General features: G+C 49.6%; 1 protein-coding gene across 8 annotated transcripts in view; it reads right to left on the reverse strand.

Annotated features, from left to right (window-relative positions):
• Nucleotides 1-1,663: 1,663 nt before the first annotated feature.
• Nucleotides 1,664-24,846, reverse strand: part of ASCC1 (activating signal cointegrator 1 complex subunit 1) — a 35,414-nt gene continuing 12,231 nt past the window's right edge. For 3 of the 8 annotated variants that reach the window (XM_042022424.1, XM_042022432.1, XM_042022413.1), the window contains exons 7-11: nucleotides 23,236-23,373; nucleotides 18,990-19,111; nucleotides 16,807-16,886; nucleotides 5,489-5,596; nucleotides 1,664-2,455 (exon numbers count right to left, since the gene is read on the reverse strand). In XM_042022424.1, the coding sequence (XP_041878358.1) occupies nucleotides 2,339-2,455; nucleotides 5,489-5,596; nucleotides 16,807-16,886; nucleotides 18,990-19,111; nucleotides 23,236-23,373 (565 nt within the window). In that variant the 3' untranslated portion in view covers nucleotides 1,664-2,338. The other 5 variants (XM_042022475.1, XM_042022440.1, XM_042022448.1 and 2 more) reach the window with 4 other exon arrangements.

Genomic DNA, 24,846 nt, shown 5'->3' on the forward strand with positions numbered 1-24,846 from the left:
CCCCTTTCCCGCATCCTTGGTCCCTACCCAGTCTCCATCCCACATCCAATGTCCTGCGTCCCTTGGTCCCTGCCACCTTCTCATCCTGCATCCCTGCCACATCTCTGTCCTGCATCCCCCATCCTACATCCTTCATCCAGCATCCCTGGTCCCTGCTAGGTCCCCATCTGACATCCCCCATCCTGTATCCCCTGCCACGTCCTCATCCAGCACCAGTCATCCCACATCCCTCATTCGTACCATGTATCCACCCTGCATCCCCCATTCCTTCCACATCTCCAGCCTGTATCCCCCATCCTGCATTCCCAGTCCCTACTGCACCCCTATCCTACAGCCCCTTGTCCCTGCCATATCCCCACCCTGCAATTACCATCCTCCAACCCCTCTCCCTGTGATGCCCACACTGCGGTCCCCATTCCTTGGCCATCCCAGCACAGCATGTTAGGGCTCCAGGGAAGACTCCCACCCCTATCCCAAGGTTTTGCTTTTGGATTTTTCCCTCTACTCAGCGGGGCGGGAAATCAGGATAGGCAACAAGTGACAACTCATCCCAGCTGCAGCTCCTTCACAGCTTCAGCCGGGGAAGCCACAGCACACATCCAGATTCTCTTCTCCCTGGCAGGACCCTCAGGATGGGAAGGAGAACTGCCAGCAAGCCCCACTGATGACAGGGAAAAGATCAGAATCCTTAATTCTGCCTGGGGAAGGAGGTGTGAAATGAATTTTGCTGTGCCAGGCTAGAGCAGTGGGATAAGCTGCTTACCAGCGAAATTCAACCAACTTCCAAAAGAATTGTCACTAAAACATGTTTACACAAGTAGGAAGAGGAGGAGTATGCTCCAATTGTCAAATATCCGTGTTTGCCTCAACTTCTTGGTGAGAGTCGTTAAAAACTCATGAGGCAGAAGCTTCCCAAGGTGCATCTCCCCTTTCCTGGTGGCTGCGTGAGCAGCTCCCGGGTCTGTTCCGAAGAGATTTGCCAAGTACCTCTTCAGGCTGGCGGAAAGATGACAGCAACCGGTGTTAAGTGCTCTCAGCACCTCCCTGTGAGTGTGTGCTGGTGCTCTGCTCCCCAAGGGAACCATTTGGAAGGCGGCTTTCAGAGAGCACAAAGGCGTTCCAGCTCCGAGGAAAAGGACACAAAAAGCCCAGTGGCTGTAACTGGGTACAAGCAAGGGCACCCTGTGAAAGCACAGATGATTTGACTGCCTGGCAGGCAGGCTTGAAAGCAGACAGGCAATTTGGTCTGGGAAACATAAACAGCAATACATTTGGGGGGAAAAAGAAAAGCAATCCCAATTCCTGAATGACTTCCACTGCTGTTGGTGCACGGCCACACTCCCAGCTCACTCTGGAGGGAGGAAGTGGGGTGAAGACCTCTTAGAAATGATCACTAGGACATGTGGGTTCTGCTCGAGCACCCCTATCCCTGGCTGAGACACTCTCCACCTCTAACACAGCATGATTCCATATCCATGGAAGCAACGAGGAATGGGCAGCAGCACCTGTTTTGTTACAAAACACCCAAGCACCAGCACCTTCCATTTTTCAAAGCGCTCATCCTAGGGCAAGTTGAAAGCCTGTGTCGCTATTTTTACCAAATGTGGAGATTTACAGGAAAAAACGACGTTGTCTTGAGATCTCGGAAGGATTCACAATGGAATCAAAGAGCTTGGTGCTGCTTTTAATGGAGAAACCACCTACAAGGCATATGTTTTTTGACATGCTCCGAAACGGTCACTGGAAAGAGCTCTAACCATCCATGCTTTCTTATTATCATAGTTATGTGCTGTGCTGGAAGTTTAATTACAGAAACTATCAATGCAACAGGAGATAAACACTTTGCTTTTGAAGGGAATTAATTTATTTGGAGATCTACATCACACAGGCACGCTGCTGGAGATCCAAGCAATGCCTGACCTCAATATCGTTAAATCGTGCTCCGGGAAAGCTCTCCTGGATTTTAAATACTTATTTTAAGAACAAACTTCCTTCTTCTGACAAAAAGCCACATTTAAACATTGGCGATGCCCCAAAAGCCCCAGTTCTAGTTGTTTTCTTGGAAAACCAGCAATCCACAGACATCACAGGCAACTTCATGACATTTTGGGGAAAGGAGGAGGAAGGACCCTGGCAACCCCCAGGTTGGGGGTTGCCCTCCCAAGGAGAAGGCAGGCAATACATGTGGGAAAAGCTGCAGGGAAATGCCATGGCTCCCATGCTTTGGAGGAGTCATGAGGCATCCCTATTTGGAGTTTCCAGGTTCCCATCCAAGATTCATGTCCTACAAAACACTTCATTGCGGGATCATGCACAGAGCAGACCCGCTACAGCCGCCTCAGGAGAAGCACAGCTGCCCAGATGTCGCGTAGTAGCCAGAGGCGTCCGAGGAGAACCTCTGGGAGAGACGCACCGAGTCCAGCTGCACCTCCCCGAAGTGGAAGTTCTCGAAGAGCTGAAAAGAAGAAGAAAAAAACCACTTGAAGGGCACCAGAGAAGTGGAGCCTGCAGCTGGCCCATGGCTCTCTGGAAGGAGCTGGCCCTGTCAAAAGCCTCTGCTCACAGATCTGTTTTGCCTTTAAATGAAACTGTTCTTTACGTTATTCTTCCCACTAAAGACTGCGCTTGAACTCTTTTTATCCACAGCAGCAGCTGCTCAAACCTCCCCTATTTCACTGCCTGTGTCACTGAGGGAGCATGGGGAGGCTGTTCACTGCTCTGGAGGCACCACCCCCGGGTGGCTCTTGAGGTCGCAGGCTCTGCAGGAGCAAGGTTTGAGGCCAGGAGGTTTGCACCAATCCAGGCCACAGGACGCAGGACTTAACAGTTACAGCTCAGTCCTAATTCAAACTAGCAGGCTGGAAGCACAAGGCTCCTCATCCCAGCACTGACCCCGCTTTGTTCAACAAATCCGTCTTTGTTCGGCAAAGACTTGAGTGCAAATTAAGGAAAGCAAGCCAACTCCGGCGCCCGGGGGGGCGTGTCCCTGCCCATTAATCCAATCTACGAAGCAGACCAAAAAAATGACATCAGAATTTCTTACAAGAACTTATTGCTGGAAAAGCATCGTGTCCAAGCGTAAAGTGCTCCTCCCGTTCCATTAAGCAGCAGGAAATTGCTCTACCTGGGAACATCAGCTGTGCCTCAGGAAAAGCTGCTCGCTGGAGATGCTAATTTTGAAGCTCTGTTTAACCGGAGCGCTGAGAGTCACCGAGAACCTGAGCGGTGACTTCTCCCCACCTTGGAGATCTCCAAAATGTCCATTCCATCTGTCTCCTATTCAGTTTTCTATCTGTCCCTGCAGGCGCGGGCTTGAGACAGTCCCACAGCCCTTCCTGCCCTTACAGAAGGCATGAAGGAAAGCCAACACATTAATCCTCCTAGAGCCAATGGTGCATCAATTCCTCCATAGAGGGAATGACTGAAATCCCAAATACCTACTTAGCATCTGAAAGGCTGCACTTCACCTCCTCCAAAGAGGCATTTGGCTCTGCCTGGCACCGATTTGGGCACAACTGCTCTTTTGTTGGTTCTCCCAAGAGGATTCTATTTTGCAAATACCCTTTCTTCCAGAGGAGACCAGCTAGATTTCTTTCAGGACAATTCCTGGGTTTGCTGTCACTCCACAAAGGAGAAGTGCCATAGGGAAAGTGATTCCCTGCCTGTCTTGGGGCAGAGCAAGAGACCCCAGGGCAGCAGCGTGGCCTCAAGGGACACTGTGAGTGGTGGCTCCACGGGGTCACTGCCCTAATAAAGAGCAGCCTGCAGAAAAGGAGCTGTGCTAAGGAAGCATCTCATACCGGGAGAGGAGGAAAAGAAAGAAGAGAAATGACGACAGCCACACAAACTCCATTTCATACAATTAAAGATTTATACAATTAAAGATTAATTATGTTCCCAAAAGCCTGTGTTGTTCATGTTGGAGGACTTAGATAAAATGTCTCATTAATAAGAGATGGCAGTAAAAAGGGGTTGGTCACCTTTCTCTTTTTGTTTTGGTTGACCCCAGAAGGAAGCATGGTTTCCTCCTGTCCAGGTCTCCCTGCAGTGCTCTGCCACTGTGCCCACCCAGCCCAAGCCTTAACACCTGTCCCTGTCACAGAGGCTGTTGGCATTGGCATCCCTTTCCCTCATAGAGCAGTCTCCATCCAGGAAAAGCAGAAATCACCTCTCTCTTGACTCCTAGCAGAGGGAGTGGTAGGTGTGCTGGTACTCCAGGGTTTGAAGAGGACCCCCTCCAGTGCCTAAAGGGGCTCCAAGGGAGCTGGACAGGGACTTTGGACAAGGGCATGGAGTCATGCGACAAGGACTGCCGGAGCACAATTCAGATACTAGGAAGAAATTCCTCCCTGTGAGGTGGGGAGGCACTGGCACACGGTGCCCAGAGAAGCTGTGGCTGCCCTGTCCCTGGAAGTGTTCAAGGCCAGGTTAGACAGGACTTGGAGCACCCTGGTCTAAGGTGTCCCTGTCCATGGCAAGAGGGATGGAACAAGGTGGTCTTTAAGGCGGTCCCTTCCAACCCAAACCATTCCAGGATTCTATGAAGAAAACAAATGAAATGCTGGGATGTGCCAGCGCTAGAAGTCAAACCTTTCCACAAAATAACCAAAGGAAGAATCTTGTTTGTATTGTAGCTGCACACCACAACCTGTTTTTCTTACTGAACACATGTACTTCAAAGCAAAAATTACTTAATGAGACCAACCTTCCCCGAGCCCCTCTTGCCTCACACAGCCTCAGGCACATTAGAGCAGAAGGATGATTGGGAAGCCCCAGAAGGCATTGCCCAGGTCAAGGGCTGTCCATTTGTACACTGCTAGAAGTGCAGCAAAGCCCTTGTACCAAAGCACTTTGTATTCCCTTGGCTTTTATAAGATTCACCACCTCCCGTGTGTTCGAGCAGCTGTGTGTTTCCCAGGGAGGAACGCTGCTAGAACTATTGATTTTTGGTAATGTGGCTGTACTTTCTGAGAGTAAACATGCTACAGGATTTAGAGGACAACCACAGACACTTTTTTCTGCTCTGGTTTCAGGCCGGCTTCTCACTGATGCTCCTGTGCTCCCTGAGGCTTCCCATGACAGAAGCCACCGGACCAGGCACGGAGATCACTGCAAATCTTGAGACCTGCCTCGAGCAGTGTGGAGAGAGACCCCTCCAGCATCATCCTCCAAGACCTCTGAAACCCCAGGAATCCTCCAAGACCTCTGAAACACCAGGAGGTGGCTTCCCATCACTAAAGCATCCTGCACTCGGGTCCCTGGGGACTTGGGAAGAGACTGCAGAGAGCCAAGCCTCTGCTTTTGACTTTCACTTCTATTTATCTTGAGGAGAAGCCAAGTAGAGCCAAGAAAGATATTTTTAACTCCCCCCTCTCCCCAGCCACCACGGAAACGCTCTGGTTTTGGAGGAGGCCTGGAGCGCAGCTGATTAAATGCCTCCTGGAAAAGCATCTTAGCATTTTTTATTCTGCACCACGAAAGAAGGTACCTGGAGGTTGTTGCCCTTCAGAAGCAACTGCTGATAACCCGAAGAATGGCTGACTCCCCTTCCTGTCCTTTCCTGCAGCTGCCAAGGGCCCAGCTTTCCCTGAAAAGGCTGCAGGGAACACGAGGAGACGAGGAGATGTGGATCAGGAGCAGCCAGGAAGGAGGCAGGGGAGGAGAAATGCAATCGCCCGCAGAGCCGTGTCATTTGATTGGAGTGGGACGCGAGGCTCAGCAAAAGCACAGTAATTCTATAAATCCAAACACGCCAAAAGATTTATGTCCTCGATGCCCAAGGAATAAATAAGAGGATGGAGGTTGGGAATTTTTTTTTAAGTATTATAAATGAGAATGAACCTGATGGAGGAAAAGGTCAGCTTAGAGAATCAACACCACCAATGCAGTGCAAGCTACTAACTCCCATCAAGGGAATAGCACTTAGAGGACTAAGTGCCCTCTGTCTCCCTGCTGCCTTCCCAAATTGAATTAGAATGGAATAAGGAAAGAGCATTGTTAACTTTTAACCCCAGACCCAGCACCTCCAAGCAAATGCTCCAGGGGTGTGCCCTGCCTTTCAAACCACAGCCAAATGCTCAGCGAGGATGCCTGCATCTCCCATGGGGACAGAGCAGGTGCCTGGAGAGTGGCAGCAGCAGCATCCCAGGATCTGCAGGGGATAGCACAGACTACAGCCACACTGCCCTCCCCAAAAGCCACGAGTTCCCAAGAGAAGGAGAACTGGATGATGGATAACCCATATTTCACAGGTCAGCCTGCAAACTACTGTGGGCCCAAGTGCTTCTCCCTCTCCCTCTCCTTCTCCCTTCCTGGGGACTGGGTCCAAGGACACGCCACTCAGGTAATGATGAAAGGCAGGCAGCCCTGTGGTAGCTCCCAGAAAGCAAGTTTTCCTCCACTTCTCCCCCCAAAGTCGTTTATCCTGAGCCAGGAAAAGACAGCAGCACAACTGTCATTTCTAAGACCCCATTTTCTCCCATTTAAGACAATTCCGTTCAGATGCTGGAAACCCTTCTTCCTCGAGGTCTGTTTCCCTCGATTACCCACAAATTACACAGCAGGTCTCCCTTGGGATGAGACAACCATTTTCTGAAGGAAGGTAACAGGCTGAAGACTTCTTTTGGGAGAGACGGAATCACACATCAAACCTCTCGCTCCTTGCAAACCTGAGCCAAAACTGCTCGTACAAACTTCAACCCCTAAACCACAACAACTTCCTTATCAAAGGCAGAGCAGCAGATCAAACCCAGGATGCCTCTTTTTCATTTTCTTCCCCTTTTTAAGCCTGTAAAGTAGGTTTTGCTGAGGCAAGGAGGAGGATGATTCCTCAATGAAGAAGTTAAAACAGGCGCCTAAACGATGTCGTGTTCCTGAGCGCGGGTGTTTGTCAAGCTGTCCTCCTCGGGGGGCTCGCTTCCCACAGACAGCCCTCCTGGAATGAGACAGCACCTCTGTGTTCCATCCTGGGAACAACAGCAATAAATCACAGCTAATCCACGTAAGAACAGCAGCGATGTGTTTCAGCTCCGGTTATGAAGAGCGGAGGTGCCAACACAAACTGGGGCTTTTAAATCACCTGTCACGGGCTCAACAAGCATGAGAAATATTAATGGATTCGGCTGGAGAAGCACTGGAGGAGGGAGGACAAAGTAAGTCCATGGAAAGGAAGGGAATCGGAGGCATTTAAAGCTTTCTTCACATAACCTCTGGCTCGCATTCACACTGCCTTGGCCTGGATTTTGCCGCTACCATCAGGATTATTGATCAGTTTTTAAAGCCTTCCGTCGTTTACGGTAGTCAGCCAAAAAAAAAGACCCATCCTGAATTAATAAAAAAGTCCACGCAGCTCTGCCGAGAGCCCTGGAAATGCCGAGGGAGAAACAACTCACTGCAATGCCTTGCAATTAAAAACTCCCACCAAAGAGCAGCGATACCATGGGATAAAACAGATGTGCGCACACACACACACACACCCCTCCCTTGACTGTGGGGAGCTCTGCTGTGAACTCCAGCCACAGAAAGCAGTGCCTTCGGGCCGGGCTATTATAGATCAACAGCACAAAAGTGTCCCCAGTGACTCAGCGCTGCGGGCGAGCAGCGCCATGTAATGCCATTAGCCTGTGACAATCTGCCTCACAAACCCGGCTGCCCTTGGCAGGGAGCTGAGGGAGGGTCCTGTTTTCCATACCTGGAATGAACACAGAAATTAGCAACTTCTGAAAGGCAGGGAGGAAGAAGCTCGTAGCTCCAAGAGCCTACGGCTGTGGATGAGCTCACTGTCATTCCTGCTGCGTGGTCCATCCTGAAGATGGGATGCCAGCAATCCCTCCTCTACTGTTTCTCCTGGGTGGAAGATGTTTATCCACCCCAAGATCCCATCCAGGAAGGGTGGGAACAGGCTGAGCACCACCGGGCTCTGCCTCCATGGTAAAGCACGTGCAGGAGGATCACTCGGACAGACAACCCAGTGCTGGGAATCAGGTCCAACAGCAGCGCATGGAGAGCTCCAACCAGGAGATTAAACGGAGGCTTCGGAGGAGCTGGAGGCTTTACAGCTTCATCTGCTCTGCACAAAGTGACAACACTCACCAGCTCGCCCGCCGGTAGCACAACCCCAGCGTGTCCCGATCGGGAGCAGTGGTGAATGAGGGAACAGGCTCGGAAAGCCAAGAGATTTCTGCTGGAAATCAGCATGTTACGGTGCTGTTATTCCCTTCAGGGAAGGGGAGGGACAAACAAAATCCCAGGCACCCGCTGACAAGCATGGAGAAAAATTAAGCAGCGTTTCTGAAGAGGTGCCTCAACACGGAGCAACAAAACCTGTTTGTCTGCAGACTTTCTGCGCTCTCCCCTGGATATTTTTCCATCTCATAAGGGATGACATATTTGAATTAAAGCTTGTGTAACACGTCCACAGCTTGGGATGGAAAACACTGGAGAAGAGCAGAGAACAATCACCCTTCCAGATCAACTGGCCAAAGCACAACTGCAGTTCCCATGCCAGACACAGCAGGAAGGCACTGACTCCTCAGCAAACTGCTGGATTACTGATACCAGCACCAGGCAAAAAGGACTTACGGAAGAAATGGCAAAAACGTGGAAAGATTAAAAATCTTCAAAAATTAAATTTTGAAATGTGAAAGTAACACTCAGAAACACTGATGGACTCTAAGAGAGTCCACTGAACTCTAGCAAACTCTGTCCATCTGAGTTCTTCTGATTAACCTCCTTTGCTGCACAAACCACAGCCTCCAATCCTGCTTTTGGGATTCCACCTACTTGCTTAACACACCTCAGTCCTGCAGCCTCCCACACACACCTGCCAGGACCTCTCCAGAAAGCTGTTATCTCCACAGCTGCCATAGTTCCCAGGTTGCAGTAGGTGCTGGCAGAGCTCCTTCTTCCTCATCCCAAAGAATTCACCAAACCCCTTCCTAGCCATGCCCCAACCTCCCCCAAACTGTGACAGACAAACCCAAAACCAAAGCCCCTGGTGCCTCCCAGAGGATGAGACACAACTGGGCAAAGTGTCTAGATCTGAGGAGTTTGTTCAATGAATAGATTCTTTTTCCTTCCATTTTTGACTTTCAAAATACATTTTCTGAAACAATTTGGTGCCAAAAGAAGAAATACCTGATTCCCGTATTATTCACCCTGGACACCACTCCGCCAATGATTATCTGTCAGAGGTTTAATTGTGCTTGGAAGCTTGCCAGGAATAATGCATGAGAAGCATAGGAAAAGCAGGTAGGCAGGCACTCATCCAGAGAGGCGGCTCTTCCCAGCGTTCCCAACTCCTCTCCAAATTAGCAATTGCTTCCTTTCCACGGCTTTTAAAAGGATGGCTGGCTGGGCATCCAACATTTTCCAAGACCGCTGAGGTGTTACAGGATAAAGACATCGTGCAGAGTCACAAGGGTGGAAGATGGGTAGGAAGGACAGGGAGGGCGGTTGTCACCTGGGCTGTCACCACCAGCACCAGCCACAAGGCTGCAGATGGTTTTGTTCTGCAAGTGTGCAGCTGGCTCTGGAGTGTCTCTCCATCCCCAATATAGCATCCAGCCCTTCCACAGCCCTTCCCCTCTTCTTTTCTTCCAGCCTCTGGCAGATTTAAAAGGCAGCAGCAGAGACCTTTTCACCTCATCTCCCTCAGGAAGAATAAAGCAGGCAGACTTCAGGAGGGAGAAAATCTTGTGTCATAAAAGTCCCAGTGGCCTCTCTCGGGAGATACCCAAGTCAGGGCTCTCTCCTCTATGACACAGGAAAATCCCTTACAATTAAACCACTGGTGCAGTCCCTTGGAAACAACATAACCATCTCTCTCTGGCAAAGTACCACCAACGTAAGAAACAGCAGCAAGTTCATGGAGAAAGATCCAAGGTGTGTGATGGGAGGTTTCCTTTTGATATTTTTATTTCCTGAGCCAAAGTAAATGCCAAGCAGCTCTTGGTACGTTCACAGATGCCATCTCATGGGTGTTCTGCACACATTCCATGTAGGAATCATGAAGTGACAAGCTGAAGAAAGGACCAGCGAAGGTCATCAGCTCCACCATCCTCCCCTCCTCCAAGGCAGGAGGAGCTTGGTGGTGGCAGATCCTGGACTAACATCTCTGCTTCCTCAAAACAATCAGGACCCCCTTTTCCCAGCTCCTCTAGAGCAGTGCTTCCTTACCCTCCCCTTTACAAAGATTTTCCTAATCCCTTGCTGCAATTAAAGCCTATTATTTATCACTTTATCATCCACTACTGGCAAAAGCATTCCCATGCTTCAAGAGTTTTTCCTATGTGCTGCCCTCTTTCCCTTTATTACCCTCAAAACAACTCTTTCAGCCCCAGCTTGCAGACATTTTCTACCCCTCCAATTACCTTATTGTTATCCCCTGGGCTCTTTGCACCCATCCACGGTACCCAAAACTGGACAAATCCTTCAGCTAAGCGTAGTCAGAGGTTTACTTTGAAGACATTTGCCTCTTTTTTTTGTTTCCACAGACTGACTCAGTCTGGAGCAGACCCCATAAGCCAAACCCTGGCCTGTGGGGCTGGTATTGAGGCACTTCTCCATCCTACAGCAGCGCCACTGCTCCCTCCTGGACCTGTCCTTGTTCGCAGCTGCCCATTTGTTTCTGCCTGATTTCTCAACACTGTTTGGAGCTCTGTTCCCTCCTACTCACACGGGCAATATTCCTGCCTCTCCCCAGCTGGGTGTCACCTGCAGACCTAAGAGTGTACTTCATGCTGCCCCTAACACCCTCCTGACCTCCACGGGTGGGACGAGTACGGCGTTTCCAGCTCTGTGAATATGGAAGCAGCTGATCCTTCTCTGACAGCTGCCATGTGAAACCTCAGCTCTTCACAGAACTGGAGCAAAGCCACCCCAGCTGCCAGAGGGTGATGCAGCAGTGGGGAGGGTGGCATTCAGCAATAGTCTACATTAATCTGTCAGGCCAGATGTTTTTTCAAATAGAACTGTTCAGGGCTGGGTGCAGGCCTTTGTCCAGCTGAGATGCCCTCCCTGCAGGATCCCCCCCTCCACAAGCCAAATCTAGTGGTGCTCCTGCCACTGCCACGCTGCAAAATCTTCGCTTTAGCTCACAGTTTCAGGTCCGTTCCCCCCATCAAAAATCCATGAAAATTCATGCGCTTCAGGAAATCAAACCCCAGTTGCTATGGTGAAAGGCATTCTGCAAACTAAGATATACAAGTGGGACATTTGGAGGTTAACAGATTTTTGCACGTCTTTCAGACAAGAATAAAAACCCTTTCAGCAAATTAAAGGACCCGATAAGATCCCAGACCTACACCTCAAACGTGAGGGACTTACAGAACAACTTAAGGAAACTAATAATCAAAAACTGCATTTCTCCCCAGAAGCCTCATCCCCATGGCTCCTACGACAGCAAATGCAGCAACAGTTTCTAAGAGCTGGGCTTTGGCTCTGCTGCAGAGACGGCAGGAGGCTTGAGATGCATCCGGGAATACCAGGACAAGGAGCTGCCATCACTGTAACCTCCCACTACGCCCACCGAACCACCAAGAGGAGGAGTCTAGCTACAGAGCCAGTAAATTAATTCAGACAGACCCGGAAAATTATCCAGCAGAAGGGTCATGGCACCTTTGGGATGAACTGCCTACTTTTGCTAATCAGTGAGCTGGGGTTTTTTTGCATTTAATGTCCTGGGTTCCTGCCTTCTATTAAGGCGCCGCTGTAATTCAACCCCTGCCAGCTCCACGGAGAAAAATTGTCTTCTTAAGATCAAAGAGGTGATGCTGCCCGGGCTGGCTGCTGGCACAACAGGGATCTCCGGGAAGTGAGGAGGTGGGATGATCACCGGGTGGGAGGCACAGGCACCCACAGAACCTCCAAAAGGCTCAGCTGCTGGGCTGGGTGGGACTGCAGCGGTGCAGGGGCAAGAGGATTCAGAAACTCTCAATAAACCCTCTTCCAGCACTCACAGTTCCTGCTAAAATTAGTCAGAGGGGTGTGGAGCACCTCTGAGAGGAAAAAAAAGGCTTCTCCTTGTCTTGGTAAGGTCACCAAAGAGATCTCTGTCACGCAAAGGTAGCACAAACCTTCTGCACTGCGTTCTCGTCAGTGCAGTGGCTCAGCCTTCCCCCAAAACCTCCAACACTGCCTCCAAGGCCTGAAATCTCCAACAAAGATATTTTCCCTCCTTTGTCTACACTGATTTTTCAAATGCCACTTCAGATTCCTGTTTCATCAAATGCAAATAATGTGAATATGGCTTTTCCCCCTGAAGAATGTAATTCGCAGGAAAGCATTTTCACAGCAACCCCAATTTAATCTCCTTTTCTTCCCCATGATTATACAAACTGATCTCCAGTCTCATCTGCTCAACTGTCACATCCTCCCATCCCACTGTTGCTCTAATTGCACACTGCTGAGCCCCCTCGATTGTTCCGGTACCTCTTGGTAATGGCAGGATCAGAGCTGAAGGCAGGAATTCTCCCCTCTGCAAAGTGGCATTGCAGCCTTTCATTTCTGCTTTTGATTCTTCCGTAAAAACGAGGTGAGGAAAGCACTGGCTTATTTCTGAGATACTGATGTTGCACCACAACCTCTTACTCAGTCTCTTCTCACCCCAGTGGATTTTTTGTTTGGTATTTTTAACTCTAAACTTTCCAAGCAGCCACCTCCTGCTAGGTATTTGTTCCAGTTGTCAGTCCTACTTTGGATTGACATCTTTACCACCTCGCTGAGGATAACAAGATGTTCTTACCCTTTCTGAACACCAGGCAGTCTTGATCCTCACCTAACGCTGGTTCTTTGGCTCTTTGATTTCACCTCAGCTTAGAAATCCATCAGGAAAAGACTCAGCCTCCTTAAATCCACAAACAAAAATTACACAAAAGGCCTGGGTTCCAAAGGCTGCAGAACATGAGACACACTCCTCATCTGCAAGTGGAGCTGGCTTGCACAGGGGCAGATGTTCATTTGTTTAGAGCTTGGTGGGCTTGGGGTACTTTGAGGGGTCAGGGGTTTATCCAGGCCAAGGCTTTTCTTTTCCATTGCATCTCTGTCTGTGGCATTTGATCAAATGTTTTAAACTGAACTACTGCATGCCACAGCCACGGCACTGTCTCACCCAGCAGGACAGACACAGTGACAGGGAACACCACCAGATTCCTTTGCTCCGATCGGCTCTCCAGCGTATCAGCCAGTAAAGGCTCTTCCCCCCTGCTCCCAGTGAAAGCAGATATAGTGCCATAATTCAATACGCTTATGCAGGCCTCAAAATAGAAGGAGCCTCATCAAATTTTGCATTATCTGACCTAGAAGCCCTCTCTGGGCACTCCTGCAGCCCCACTGCTGGACCAGGGCAGGGCAGCATGTGTCAACACCTCGGCTGATCCCATTCCCAGTCTTCCATCCCAGCTTAAAGTCTCCCCTAATGCCCTAAGACATAAGATGTGCAGCTTTCTGCTGCTGTACCTCAGTAGCTGTTCCCTCAATATTTAATCTTGTAAGCTGTTAATGCACGGATCTGTGCTAAGCGGCAGGGTTCCGTTTTTTCTGTGCTCAAAATTTGCTTCCTTCTTGTTTGAATGCAGCAAAGGCCATTCTTTTACTTCTCAGACCTCAATCAAGCCAAAATTCATTCCACTTTGACCAAACAAGAGTCCAGGTGGTTTTCTTCCTTTCCCTTAAACGTGCAACAGAAATCTCTGGCTAGGCAGCCCCTTTGCATTTCTTTTCATTTTTATTTATTCACGGTAGCCTTAGTTGGTTTTTTTCACTAAACAAAAATAAACAAAAGCCCGGAGGCAGCACAGCCTCGTCTCCGGAGACGCCAGCAGCTGCCCCGGCCGCCTCTGTGCCAGCGCTGTGCCAGCTGCGGCGCAGGGCACGCGGCCACCGCCAGGACACGGCGGGAGGCAGGGCAGGGGCTGCCAACCCAGCATCTCCCCGAGGCCCAGCCCTGCCTGAGCTGCCGGGGTCTTTCAGCCAGGAATTGCCGCCTCCTCCCCACTCTCTGAGAGATGAGACGCTTTGCTCCTGCCTGGAGCACGACTTCGGTATGTGACCAGGATGTTCAAAGCCAGCCCAGTAGGAACACGCATCGCTCTGTATGAAGTGGTCCATGAAGCATGCCCAGCTTTTTGGGACTAGACTAGAGAAGCGCAACGCCAAGGCTTTGTTGGACATAAATCTATTGGGTCACACAGCCCCTTGGGCTCTCAGCTCCACCTATGCCAGGAAGCCCTTTTTGAGGGATATTCTTCAAGACAGAAGTAATTTAAACTCCCGAACGCAACTCAACCTACAGGATCTATTTTCTGAGCAGTGTGGGAAGGTACCGGCCTGCACAACCATTTATTAGCACAAATAGGAGCGTATGTTTAACTCTGCAGAACGGGTAGAACAAAGGATTATTAAATAAAATTCCGATTAGTTCAGCTGAAAGCAAAATACCAGCTGGAGCCTGGGGTAGCGCAGGCATGTTATCAGCAAACATGTGCTGCCAGCGCATCTGCACACACACACACACACACACACCACCCCCCTGCCCTGACCACGGGGAGCCTCAGCCTGGAACAGCAGAGCCACGGCACTTCCATCGTGCTCCGTGCTCTGACAGCTCCGGTCCTGCCCTGAGCCTTTGGCTCTATAGGGCTGCACAACGGGAATGAGAGTGATGAAACCTGAGTTTTCCCACTTACCCTCCTACCAGCAGCCATGCTTTGTTAGCGTTCCAAGTGGGAACACAGCCACTCAGCACAGCTATCACAGAGTCCCACCGCCTGGAATCACATGCGGGGCACATGGCTCTCCCTCCCACCAGCCTGCCTAACTGCAGCCATATTCATTAACAGCCCGTCGTTTAGATCCTGGTGCAAAAGTTAATGAAGCCACTTTGCGAGAGGGCAGCCTCCCCGGCACAAGATAAATAATGGAATCATGGATATAAAAGCAGGCTGGGAGGGAACTGGCGCATCCCTGCAAGGTCATGCTGGAATGCATCAGTGGCTCACTGAGGCTGGGCTCCTCCGGTAAGAAGCCTGGAGCTATTTATGACTCATGTAATTAATTAATGCCAACGGGCGTTCTGCTGCAGGCACGTGGGAGACCAAAGGGAAATACGAAGCGGGCAGGTTAGGAAATGTAGTGGAGGTGGGAGAGAAGGATGACATTTCTTGTGGCAAGACATGCTTTGAAGTAATTACCAGCAGTCCAAACAGCCAGCAGCTCTTTCGGCTACGTCAGTACAAAATCAATTAGGAGCTTTAAAAATGCATCGGGCTCATATTTCCGAGAGCATCAAGAATAAGAAGTAGCCTCGGAAGGAGAGCAGTTGCATTTCCAAGCACCACAAGACCCTTCCCCAGATCCTCAGACCCCACAAATGGTGTGACCAGCAGAGGGAGCACCGTTAATACCTTCTCAATCACGAACGGTTTGGGATGAGAGCACTGAGGAAGACCCACAGTTTGATTTTATGCGTCTCTAAAGCCTGAGGACAAGCTTAGCAGAAGCAGAATAAAGGAGCGAAGGCGAACACTGCGAAAGCAGAGTCCTGCAGACGCTCAGGGCTCCTGACACACACCACCCCCTTCCAGAGCCGGCTCTCCCAACACTGGGAGCTATCCAAACCTGCAGATCACGTTAAGAAAAGGACCAAGGCTGTGGCTTCCCTGCTTCAGCTTGCAATACTGCAGTCTCACACTGCACACTCAACATGTGGCGACGCTGAGTCACGACACCCATACTCGCACAGACCGTTTGAGGACAATGAGAGCTTAACCTAATTTTGTCCCTTTGTTTGTCCTCTGCACAGAGATCAATCAGTTCCACCCCCTGCCTTCACATCCCCCTGCATCCAGTGCCTGATACATTATTAAAACTGTAAAATACAAGTAAAGCACACTCTTCCCCTCCTCTGGGAGGGCTCTAAAGTCCTTCTGGGTTGTCCAGCTCCCACCCACTCTCTCATGTCTCTTTTTTGCCAGAATATCTTCTTAGCGTTCCCAAATGTATCCATGCATTGTCCTCGCTCCCTCTTATCAGAGCTGCCTGTTACAAATCCTCTCACACAGTGAGGATTGCAAATTTGCTTACAAGCCAGTGCTGTTTTCCATTTCTGCTCCCCTGTGCATCTCTTTTCTCTCTGGACACTTGCAGGGGTCAAGCACCACAGCATCAGTCTGCCACAGCCATCTGGACGAGTAGCAGAGGCTGCCTGCGGTCCCAACCCTGGTTGGCAAAGCCTGGGAGTCAGAAGCATGCTCCCCTTTGAGCCTTACCCAACCTCCACAGTCTGGGGGATCGTGCTTTCTACCCTCTGATCACTGCCAAAACCCTCTGATCCTGGTGGGACTCCCTACCACTACCCGCTATTTTTCTGGAGCAAATCAATAGCAGAGATTAAAAACAAGAAGAAAAGAGTAAGTGAAATGAGAGTTGGGTTTAGTTTCATAAATATATATGAGTAGAACAAGAGCAACGAGATGCTTCTTTCTGGTGGGCTGAGAATCAACTCGAGCCTGAGTTTCCAGGGTAAAACAGGAGCGACGTAAACGACAACACGAACACCCACTTAGCATTTGTGCTTCATATTCCTGCTCTGAGCCTCAGCAGCTTTAGGAATGCTCCTGTTAAATACTGTAATGCTCCCAATTACGAGTGATCTGGACCATTTACTTTCTAAACAGATTCCCCCCTTGCCCCCCAGCCCTGGAGATCCCATAAGCCTAAGACAAAAGCAGTCTTGAAGAGGTGTTTCGACCTCTTTTGGCTATACAACATCCATAGCTGGCTCCATTTCCCTAATTGTTTCATACTGACCTTGAGGATATTTTGGCCATTGAATGACTCCCGCTCCTTGAAAGATGATTTACCAGTCATTGTGCTGTTTCGTTCTTCAGCTGTAGAGAGAAAAGCCACCACCAGAATGAGCTTCAGATGAGAGAATTCTGTGTGCTGTACTTCACCCCCTACTCTGTCCCTCCCCAGTCAGCTGCCAGCTAATAAACCATCTTTGCCCAGTTCTTAGTGCAAAAAGCCCCACTTCTACCTGGATTTTAAGAGGAAAAAGGCTGGAATTGGTGCCTCTATCGGGATCACCTTTGTTACCTGGAGGAAAGGCCCTAAATAGCTGCTGCTGTGGTGATTCTGCAGGGCTGACTGCTCAGTGCAATACACCTGCTTCTCTCTGGCTCGTTTTGATCCCACATCCTGCCATGTCAGGGTGAGAGACAGCACTTGTGTGGCCTGGAACAGCACCAAATTCCAGGCTGAGCATGCCAGCACAATGCCAGGAGGGATGCGGATGGCACCGACACAAACCTCTGCTGCCTGCACCGTATGTGTGGTGTGGATGCTTCTGCGGGGTGGGCACGCAGCCACACACACACAGAGACGTTCAGAATAGCAACCTAGGCCTATAGCAACTGCCAAAAGCCTACGACTGAGATCCATTTCCCCAGAGCATGTCTGGGTTTTTATATAATCCCCAAGTACATGATCTGTTCTTTCCACAGGACCTCTGCCTCACTCAGTGAATATATTCAGTATTTCTTTTTCATCTCCATCATTAACTATGAAGTCCCCCTCACATCCAGCTTGCTATTCAAATCCTGTATGGAATACAAAGCGACTTCTATGGCTGCCTGCAGAATGCTGGCGGAATGCTCTCCCCATTGTGTCTGAATGCCTCGCATGCCTCATGGGGCTGTGCAGAATATAGACCCAGGGTGCCAGATGTAGCTGCCCATGTGCCCCCCCTCACACAGAGCCAGATCAGCACTCTGGGGTCACATTTTCAGGGCTCAATTTGAGAGCTGAACCCCATCCTTACAGGGTTTCTACATCCTGGGTGTGCTTGTTCGACTTCAGTAGCAGTCAGACCCAAAACCTGCCCAGAAACGATGACACAAAGCACCTGCTGTTATCACTGTCCACGCAGAGATTCAGAGGGGCAACAACTAAAGAATTCTTGACACAACCTATTGCAGTGCACAGGGCCACCATGCCAGAGCACGCACGTTTCCACACAGAGAACCAGGCTGTAACGCACTGCCCCTCCCCAAACATGATGCTTTTAAGGCTGCTTTATAAAGTAATGTGATCAGAATGATGCTACAGACAGCCAGAGCAGACAATCTTTTGGCAGAGACAGCAGACGCCATACACTCAAGAACAGCTCACATTCAGCTTCGCAGCCGTCTGCATCTGATTTAAGGAGAAAGACAATGGAATCACTTTCCTGAAGAAACGGGCAATCTCTAAGTTAACCAAAGAGGATTATGTTTTCATCTTGTTTGAAAGTCAGCACAACACATGGAGTTGCTACCCAGTTTCAATTTAACACTGGGGCACAGAGAGCCCAAGATCTCACCTCCATGAGGAACAGCTGAGGTCACTTGCTCTGTTCAGCCTGAAGGAGACTGAGGGGAGACCTCATCAGGGTCTGCAGCTTCCTCACGAAGGGCAGTGCAGGAGCAGCTCTGATCTCTGCTCTCTGTGACCAGGGACAGGACCCAAGGGAGTTGCTGGAGCTGTGCCAGGGGAGGTTGGATATTGTGAAAAGGTTTTTCCCCAGAGGGAACACTGAACAGTCTCCCCAGGGAATGGTCAGAGCCCCAAGGCTGCCAGAGCTCCAGGAGCATTTCGACAACACTCTCAGTTGCTGTCTCAGGGTGGGATCGTTGGGGTGTCCTGGGCAGGGCCAGGAGCTGGGCTGGATGATCCTGGTGGGTCCCTTCCCACTCAGGACATTCTCTGATTCTACTTGAACATATTTTTCCTTAGCCAAGATAATATGAGTGATAAGGTTTTGAATCTATGACTCTGTTCACTGCTTTTTTTATTTTCTTCTGGGTTTTATGTGCAGACATCTCCCCCCAGCCCTGTAGGTATCCTTGAGAGTAAGAAAAATCACATTGAAAAAGCAAACAACAAAAGCATTTGCTGAGCAGTGGGACTACTTTAAATGCATTTATCAGCAAGGATGAAGGCTCTGTACATACTTGGATCTTTCCTGAAGAGAGTGTTCATGACTGTGGCATGCAGCTTCACCCTATCCCATTCTTTAAGCATCAAGCCGGAGGCCACAAACCGCTCCACCAGCTGATCAGCGACCATCTGCAATCTGGGAAGGCAGAAAGAGAAAGAACAGGGCCACGTAAAACAAGAAGCCTCTGCATCATCAGCTTTTGGCTCTTCAGCCAGGAGGGCAGCAAGTGTGAAATGAAGTCTCTGCACGCACACAGGAAAGGGAGCTAGTCCCTCATGGAAAGCGAGCAGAGACATCAGGACTCAGCTCTAATGCAAAAAGTTCTGACTGTTGTGCAAAGCTTCCTCTGTGATCGCTCCTGCTGCAAATATTCCATGAGGAAGGGCAGATTTAGCACAGCAGAGAGCTCGTTCGCAGTGACAGATGTTACTGGGAGCTGAAGGATGCATCTTTCCACTGCCAGGAAACACAATGTGACTCTCCTTGCAAATGCTCAAATCTGCACACCCGCAGCGGCTCAGGCACCTTGACTCCCAGAGGATCTGCTAAGGGACTGCTGGAGCCTGGAGCCTCTCTGTCCCAGAAAAGCAGCCCAGTCACTAGGCTTGCTTTCTGGGAGAGCCCAGAACAGGGTGACAGGGGGCTGCACATCCTGGTGAACGCTCCAGCTTTGGAGCTACTGAGCAAGCAAAATCCAAGGACTTATTCCCACTTTTGTGTCTGGCCATGACTGCCAGGATCTGAGGGCAGACCCATCCTAGAACATGCAGCAGGGGCAGGGATCAGAGCAATGCGCTCATGTCTAAGAAACTGAGGGAACTCCCAGGCTGCTGCTGTGCCCAAAAAATTTCTGCAGTGCCTAATTCTTACTAAAGGCAGTGAGGATATGCCAGAATGAGAGCTTCCCATCTTTGAAACCAAGGCCAGAGGGGATTAAGTATTTGCAGAAGAATCCGAGCTTCTCTCAGCACGTCCCAGGGATTAGAGGGCTTTCTGCTCCGTGAGGTCCCACCACGTTGGTGTCTCAGCTGTGGCAGAGCATGGCTGGTCCCCAGAGCCTGGGGCTGCCACGCTCCGCGTGCCAGCTCCGACCCCACTGCTGGCTTTGGACTGCCCCTCACGGGCTGCCAGCCCCCATGTGACCAGTTCAAGACTCTCAAACTACCAATTGTCATGGCTTTCTACTATTTTCTGGCTTTACTTCAGTGATTTTTAAAATTAGCAATGACAAAGATTAAATGAATATCATTACAGACAATACTAAAACAAATTAACAGAGAATAGCTCAAGTGAAAATGGTGCTTTATTACGTTATAAAGTTAATCAAGGAAATAAAACAAATTAGAATGAATTATAATGGAAATTATTTGCCATGTGGGAGGCATCAGAGCATGATCCCTCTTTCAGTCTGAGCCATTATATGTGCAGAAGGGCTTGCCAACCCCTAATTCTGTCTGCAGTTATGCAAGCTAAGTCAGGATAAATCAAATCTCCTGCTTTACAGCTTAAGCTGATCAAGATCATCCAAAGATCAGGAAGGAACTCCACCCCTCAGCCATGCCAGGAACTACACAGAGCTAACAGGACATCTTGCATTAGACAGGAAGGCACACACCTCTCTCCAACACAGGCTGCAGCAGTCTGATCCAGCACAGGAAGCCACGTGGCTGCCACTCTCCTCTAGCATTGGCCTTGCAGCTCAGAAACTGCTTTCCCATTTCCCTGAGCAAGGCACAGCAGGTTTCAGCAGGCAAGAGATTCAGCAATGATCTGTGTCACAGGCCAGAAAACAAAGCAGGGTTTTCTGGAGAGATCACCATTTGTCTGTTCTTTATAAAATCACTGCTAGTTCAACAGTGTCTGCTGGAACCTCAAAGGAAGGAAAAGCTGCTCTCCATCAACACAAAACCACCTTTTTTCTCCCTCTGCAAAGCTAAATGTTTTTCTGGATGCTTGCTAATAGCTAAGGAACTATGTAAGGGGAGAAGTGCCAGATGAAAGGTATCAGGAGAAGGTGCTTCACCCAGATGGTGGTGGGGCACTGAACAGGCTTCCCAGGGAATTGTCATGGCCCCAAGGCTGCCAGAGCCCCAGGAGCATTTGGACAACGCTCTCAGGGACAGAGCGGTGTTTATGGGCTGTCCTGGGCAGGGCCAGCAGCTGGACTCGACGATCCTGATGGGTCCCTTCCAACTCAGCCTGTTCTATGATTCTGTGAATTAATTTGCAGGTGAGGGCAGGACCAGCCTGGGCCAAGGATTAAAACTTCAAATTGCTTGGCCCTCTCTGAGCCTGCTGCTATGCAAAAAGCAAAACAGGTGCTGTGGAAGAGAAGCCTGACAGTCCCCAGGTGCCATGCAAAGCACAAGGTCTGATGTTGGTCAAAACCTCAGCTAACAGATTTCTGTGAAGGACAGTGGAGACATCAGTCCTCTCCCAGAGCGGGTGGGAGTGTTTTCAGTTTCAAGGCAAGGTGGACTTGAAGCCCCCACTTCTCTCCCCTGCCCAAAGCGGATCTGCCACCCCTGATGCACATCAGCACTTTCTCCAGCATTATGCCCAAGTGGGTTCTGAGCACAAGGGATACAGCTGGCATCTGAAACAAGCACGGTGCAAGTACCAACAGTTCAAGCTGTCCCCAGAGGCAGGCAGACACCACTGTCAATTCAGGCCCTGCTTACGCTCTACAGGATTCCTCTCCCAGCTCCTCAGGCCGCAGTCTTATTTTCAGATGCAACCAGACTGGCAAGCACTGCACCTCAGAGTGAGCCAGAGCTCGGTGACTCAGGAGAAGAGGCCCAGACTTCAGCTCCCAGAGCTGATATTTTAGATGCTCTCTACAAGACCCACTGAAGGGCATTTGGGTCATCCAGTGTCTGTCTCCATCTCATTTTTCCAAGTGCTTCTGCTCTCTTTCTCCCTGTGCTCTGTCTCCTGGCTGATCTGTACCTTGCCCTGGTTCTCCACCCGCCCCACTTGTTTTTATCTCACCTCTTTCAGGGTAGGACAGACTTCAAAGTGGAAGAGCCAAGAAAAGGAAAAGGCTTCAATTCCTACTGCCTCCCAGCAATTCTTACATTTTTCATTTTCCCACTCATTTCCTTATCCCACTTCCGATCTCTTACTTCAACACAGCCTCCAAAGTGTGGTTTTAAGCAGGGCCCCCCTGCCATCTCCTCAGCCCTCAGGGAAAGGATATGCCAGAACATATCCCTTCTGCCCTGAGCCAGTCCCTGCTCACAGCCTTCCTCCCCCAGCTGCACTGTTCCATGCTCCTCTGCTAGCTCCTGCTGTCCTCTAGCCATGGGAACAGACAACAAAAAGGCAGTGCTGCCAGGCAAAGAGAAGGCTGAGGCTCAGAAACAAGAGGTAAAGCTCTTTTGGCTACTCCCCTTCCCTATTTCTGGCAACCAGCAGCACGGAATACAACAGCTCTTATGTTAATCATAGAATCTACAATGGTTTGGGTTAGAAGAGGTGTTAAAGATCATCTGGTTCCAAACCCTGCCATGGACAGAGACACCTTCCACTAGACCAGGGTGCTCCAAGCCCCATCCGTGTTTCCTGAGTCTCCTAGGAAGCACCAAGAGAAAAGACGGTGCTGCCACTGGTGATGTACTTGTCAAAAATGAGATGGAGGAAGGTTGTCCGGACACTGCCACATCCTGGGCAGTGCTCTTTGTAGAGCTGAAGCCATCAGCCATGGCAGTGAACAGCACAAACACTTGAGCTGACACCAACCAGGCTTCAAGATTTCACAGCAGCAGCTCCAAAAGACATTTCACACCCAGCACCCATTCCAGGCTGCTACAGACACACAAACCAACTCCGTAATCAGGTCATGCTTTTCTGAGGACCTTCTGGGCTAACTGGGTTTTAAGAATAATTAAGTGCTGCAGAATACACCAGGCTGTCCAGATTAATCTGGATTGCAGGTTGGGAACTAGACAGTAGAGGCCAAATCATCCTGCCTTCTAAGTCATCTCAGGAGTATCTCCTTGGCCATCTTATCCCCATGTGAGCCGTGACTCCATTATTCAACTTGACAGACTGCTGCAGAAACAAATGACATCTTTCAGCTGCAGCACCAGTGACTGATTTAAAGAGCAAACACATCACTGCCTCAACCGGTTTAGGAAGCAAGGATGACTTCATCTTCGTGACTGCTGGCCTGAGGACTGCCAGCAGCGCCCACCAGCTCCAGAGGGTTTCCCTGGCACTCTGAGGAGGAATGAAAGATGGGAGCACGGGGAACTCACCTGTCTGAGCCATCCTTCATTCGGACTTTGGCGTAAAGGACATCTGTCATGGCAGGGTCATCGTTCATGTACTCCACTCCTGCCACCTCCACGGTCAGGGGCTGGCCTCCAGTAACTTGGCTAAAACCCAAGAAATCCCTAGTGTTAAAAAGCAAAACACCACACCAGCTCTTGAAATGCAACACATAGTGCTCCTTGCGCACATACCAACATTTATTTGGGTTTTTTTTTTATGGGAATGATATTGGATCCCTTTTTTGCTGTAGTTAGACACAAATTTGATGTTAAGTGGGACTTAAATGTTACACAGAGCCTATGAGGCAGTGAACTCCACTGAGGAGTTCTTTTCTTTCCCCTATTTTTCAGCTTGTTTGCACTGAAAAAACCCCAATTCAATGTGTCTCCCTAATTCCTAAAGCTCAAAAGGCTATGGCTGCTATTGCCTTATCACCCCAAGTACTAAAATAATTTAAATTCATATATTCAGTGTTTCAGACACATATTAAGTCAACTTTTCACTGCTCAGAGGCCACCTCAACATGGAGATCTCCATCCACGTGTCAGAAAACCCACCAGAAGTAAATGGTACAAGTTCTCATTCCAGAGAGGCTTCTGCCTCCCTGTGAAAAGAGCAACCATAAAGTCTCCAGCTCTCTGATTTTCGCTGGGAAAGGTACTCAATACAGAAGATAGCACAGAGTGCAACATCCACCGGTAAACAGAGCTGGTTTAAAATCAGCTCCAGCTCTTTGTGCAGGATATAATATGCACTCCCACACCTGCAAACGCTCTGTGGCGTGTATCTGCTTCCCAACACGCCGCCTCCTTGCCTTTCCCAGCAGAGCATCCTGGGGAGGCTGGCGCTGCAGCCAGGGCTCCCTGTGAGTAGGTGATGCCTTGTTTAACACCGAGGGCTCATGGAAAGAACAAGGAGTGTCTGGACAGGCAGATGTAACAAACACAAGCTAACAAGGTGAGTGTGACTTTGCTCTGACCTTGCTCACTTCGGTTCAGCTTTTGAGGTTCTCAGCAAAGATTGCCAAGTGAAATAAGCAGAGCATGGTTTCCCTTCCCAGTATAGTTACTGGGAGGGAAACAGCACAAATGTACTATTATGGACATCACACTAACAGTACTAAAGGTCATGTATTCTAAAAAGGTTCAAAAAGGTCACAGCTACCTTCACAGGGCACTGCCTGCACTTTAGAACAGGAAATGAAAGCTAATGAAGGTTTATGTGGGTGGAAGGGAGCCTAAATTAATTTTCCAAGTATATTTACTTGGGTGTAGAAGGGGAAATAACCTAAAGGTTACCTTCAAGTGTTGATTCCCCCTTCACTAAAGGAAACAGGGAGCAATGATTTTCTCGGCCTCAGTTCAATCCACTTATGAGGAAGCTGGCACTTTCCAAATACTGCAGTCAGAGCCTCCCCCTGGAAACACACTTGCATTTCTGTTCAACAGCTGAACTGGAGCCATCCTTTTAAAGGCAGCAGTATGAATTCTGGCCATGCATTAATTCCCACAGATATTAGCTGGCACAGCGTGGCCAGTTCTTCATGCACCAAGGCAGCAAATAAATGAATACGAAGGATCCGTGCTCTGTGTGCA

The sequence above is a fragment of the Corvus kubaryi genome, unplaced genomic scaffold, assembly GCF_017639235.1.
Source record: "Corvus kubaryi isolate FWS band 111438036 unplaced genomic scaffold, C.kubaryi_AGA036_p1.0 126, whole genome shotgun sequence".
Lineage (NCBI taxonomy): Eukaryota > Metazoa > Chordata > Aves > Passeriformes > Corvidae > Corvus > Corvus kubaryi.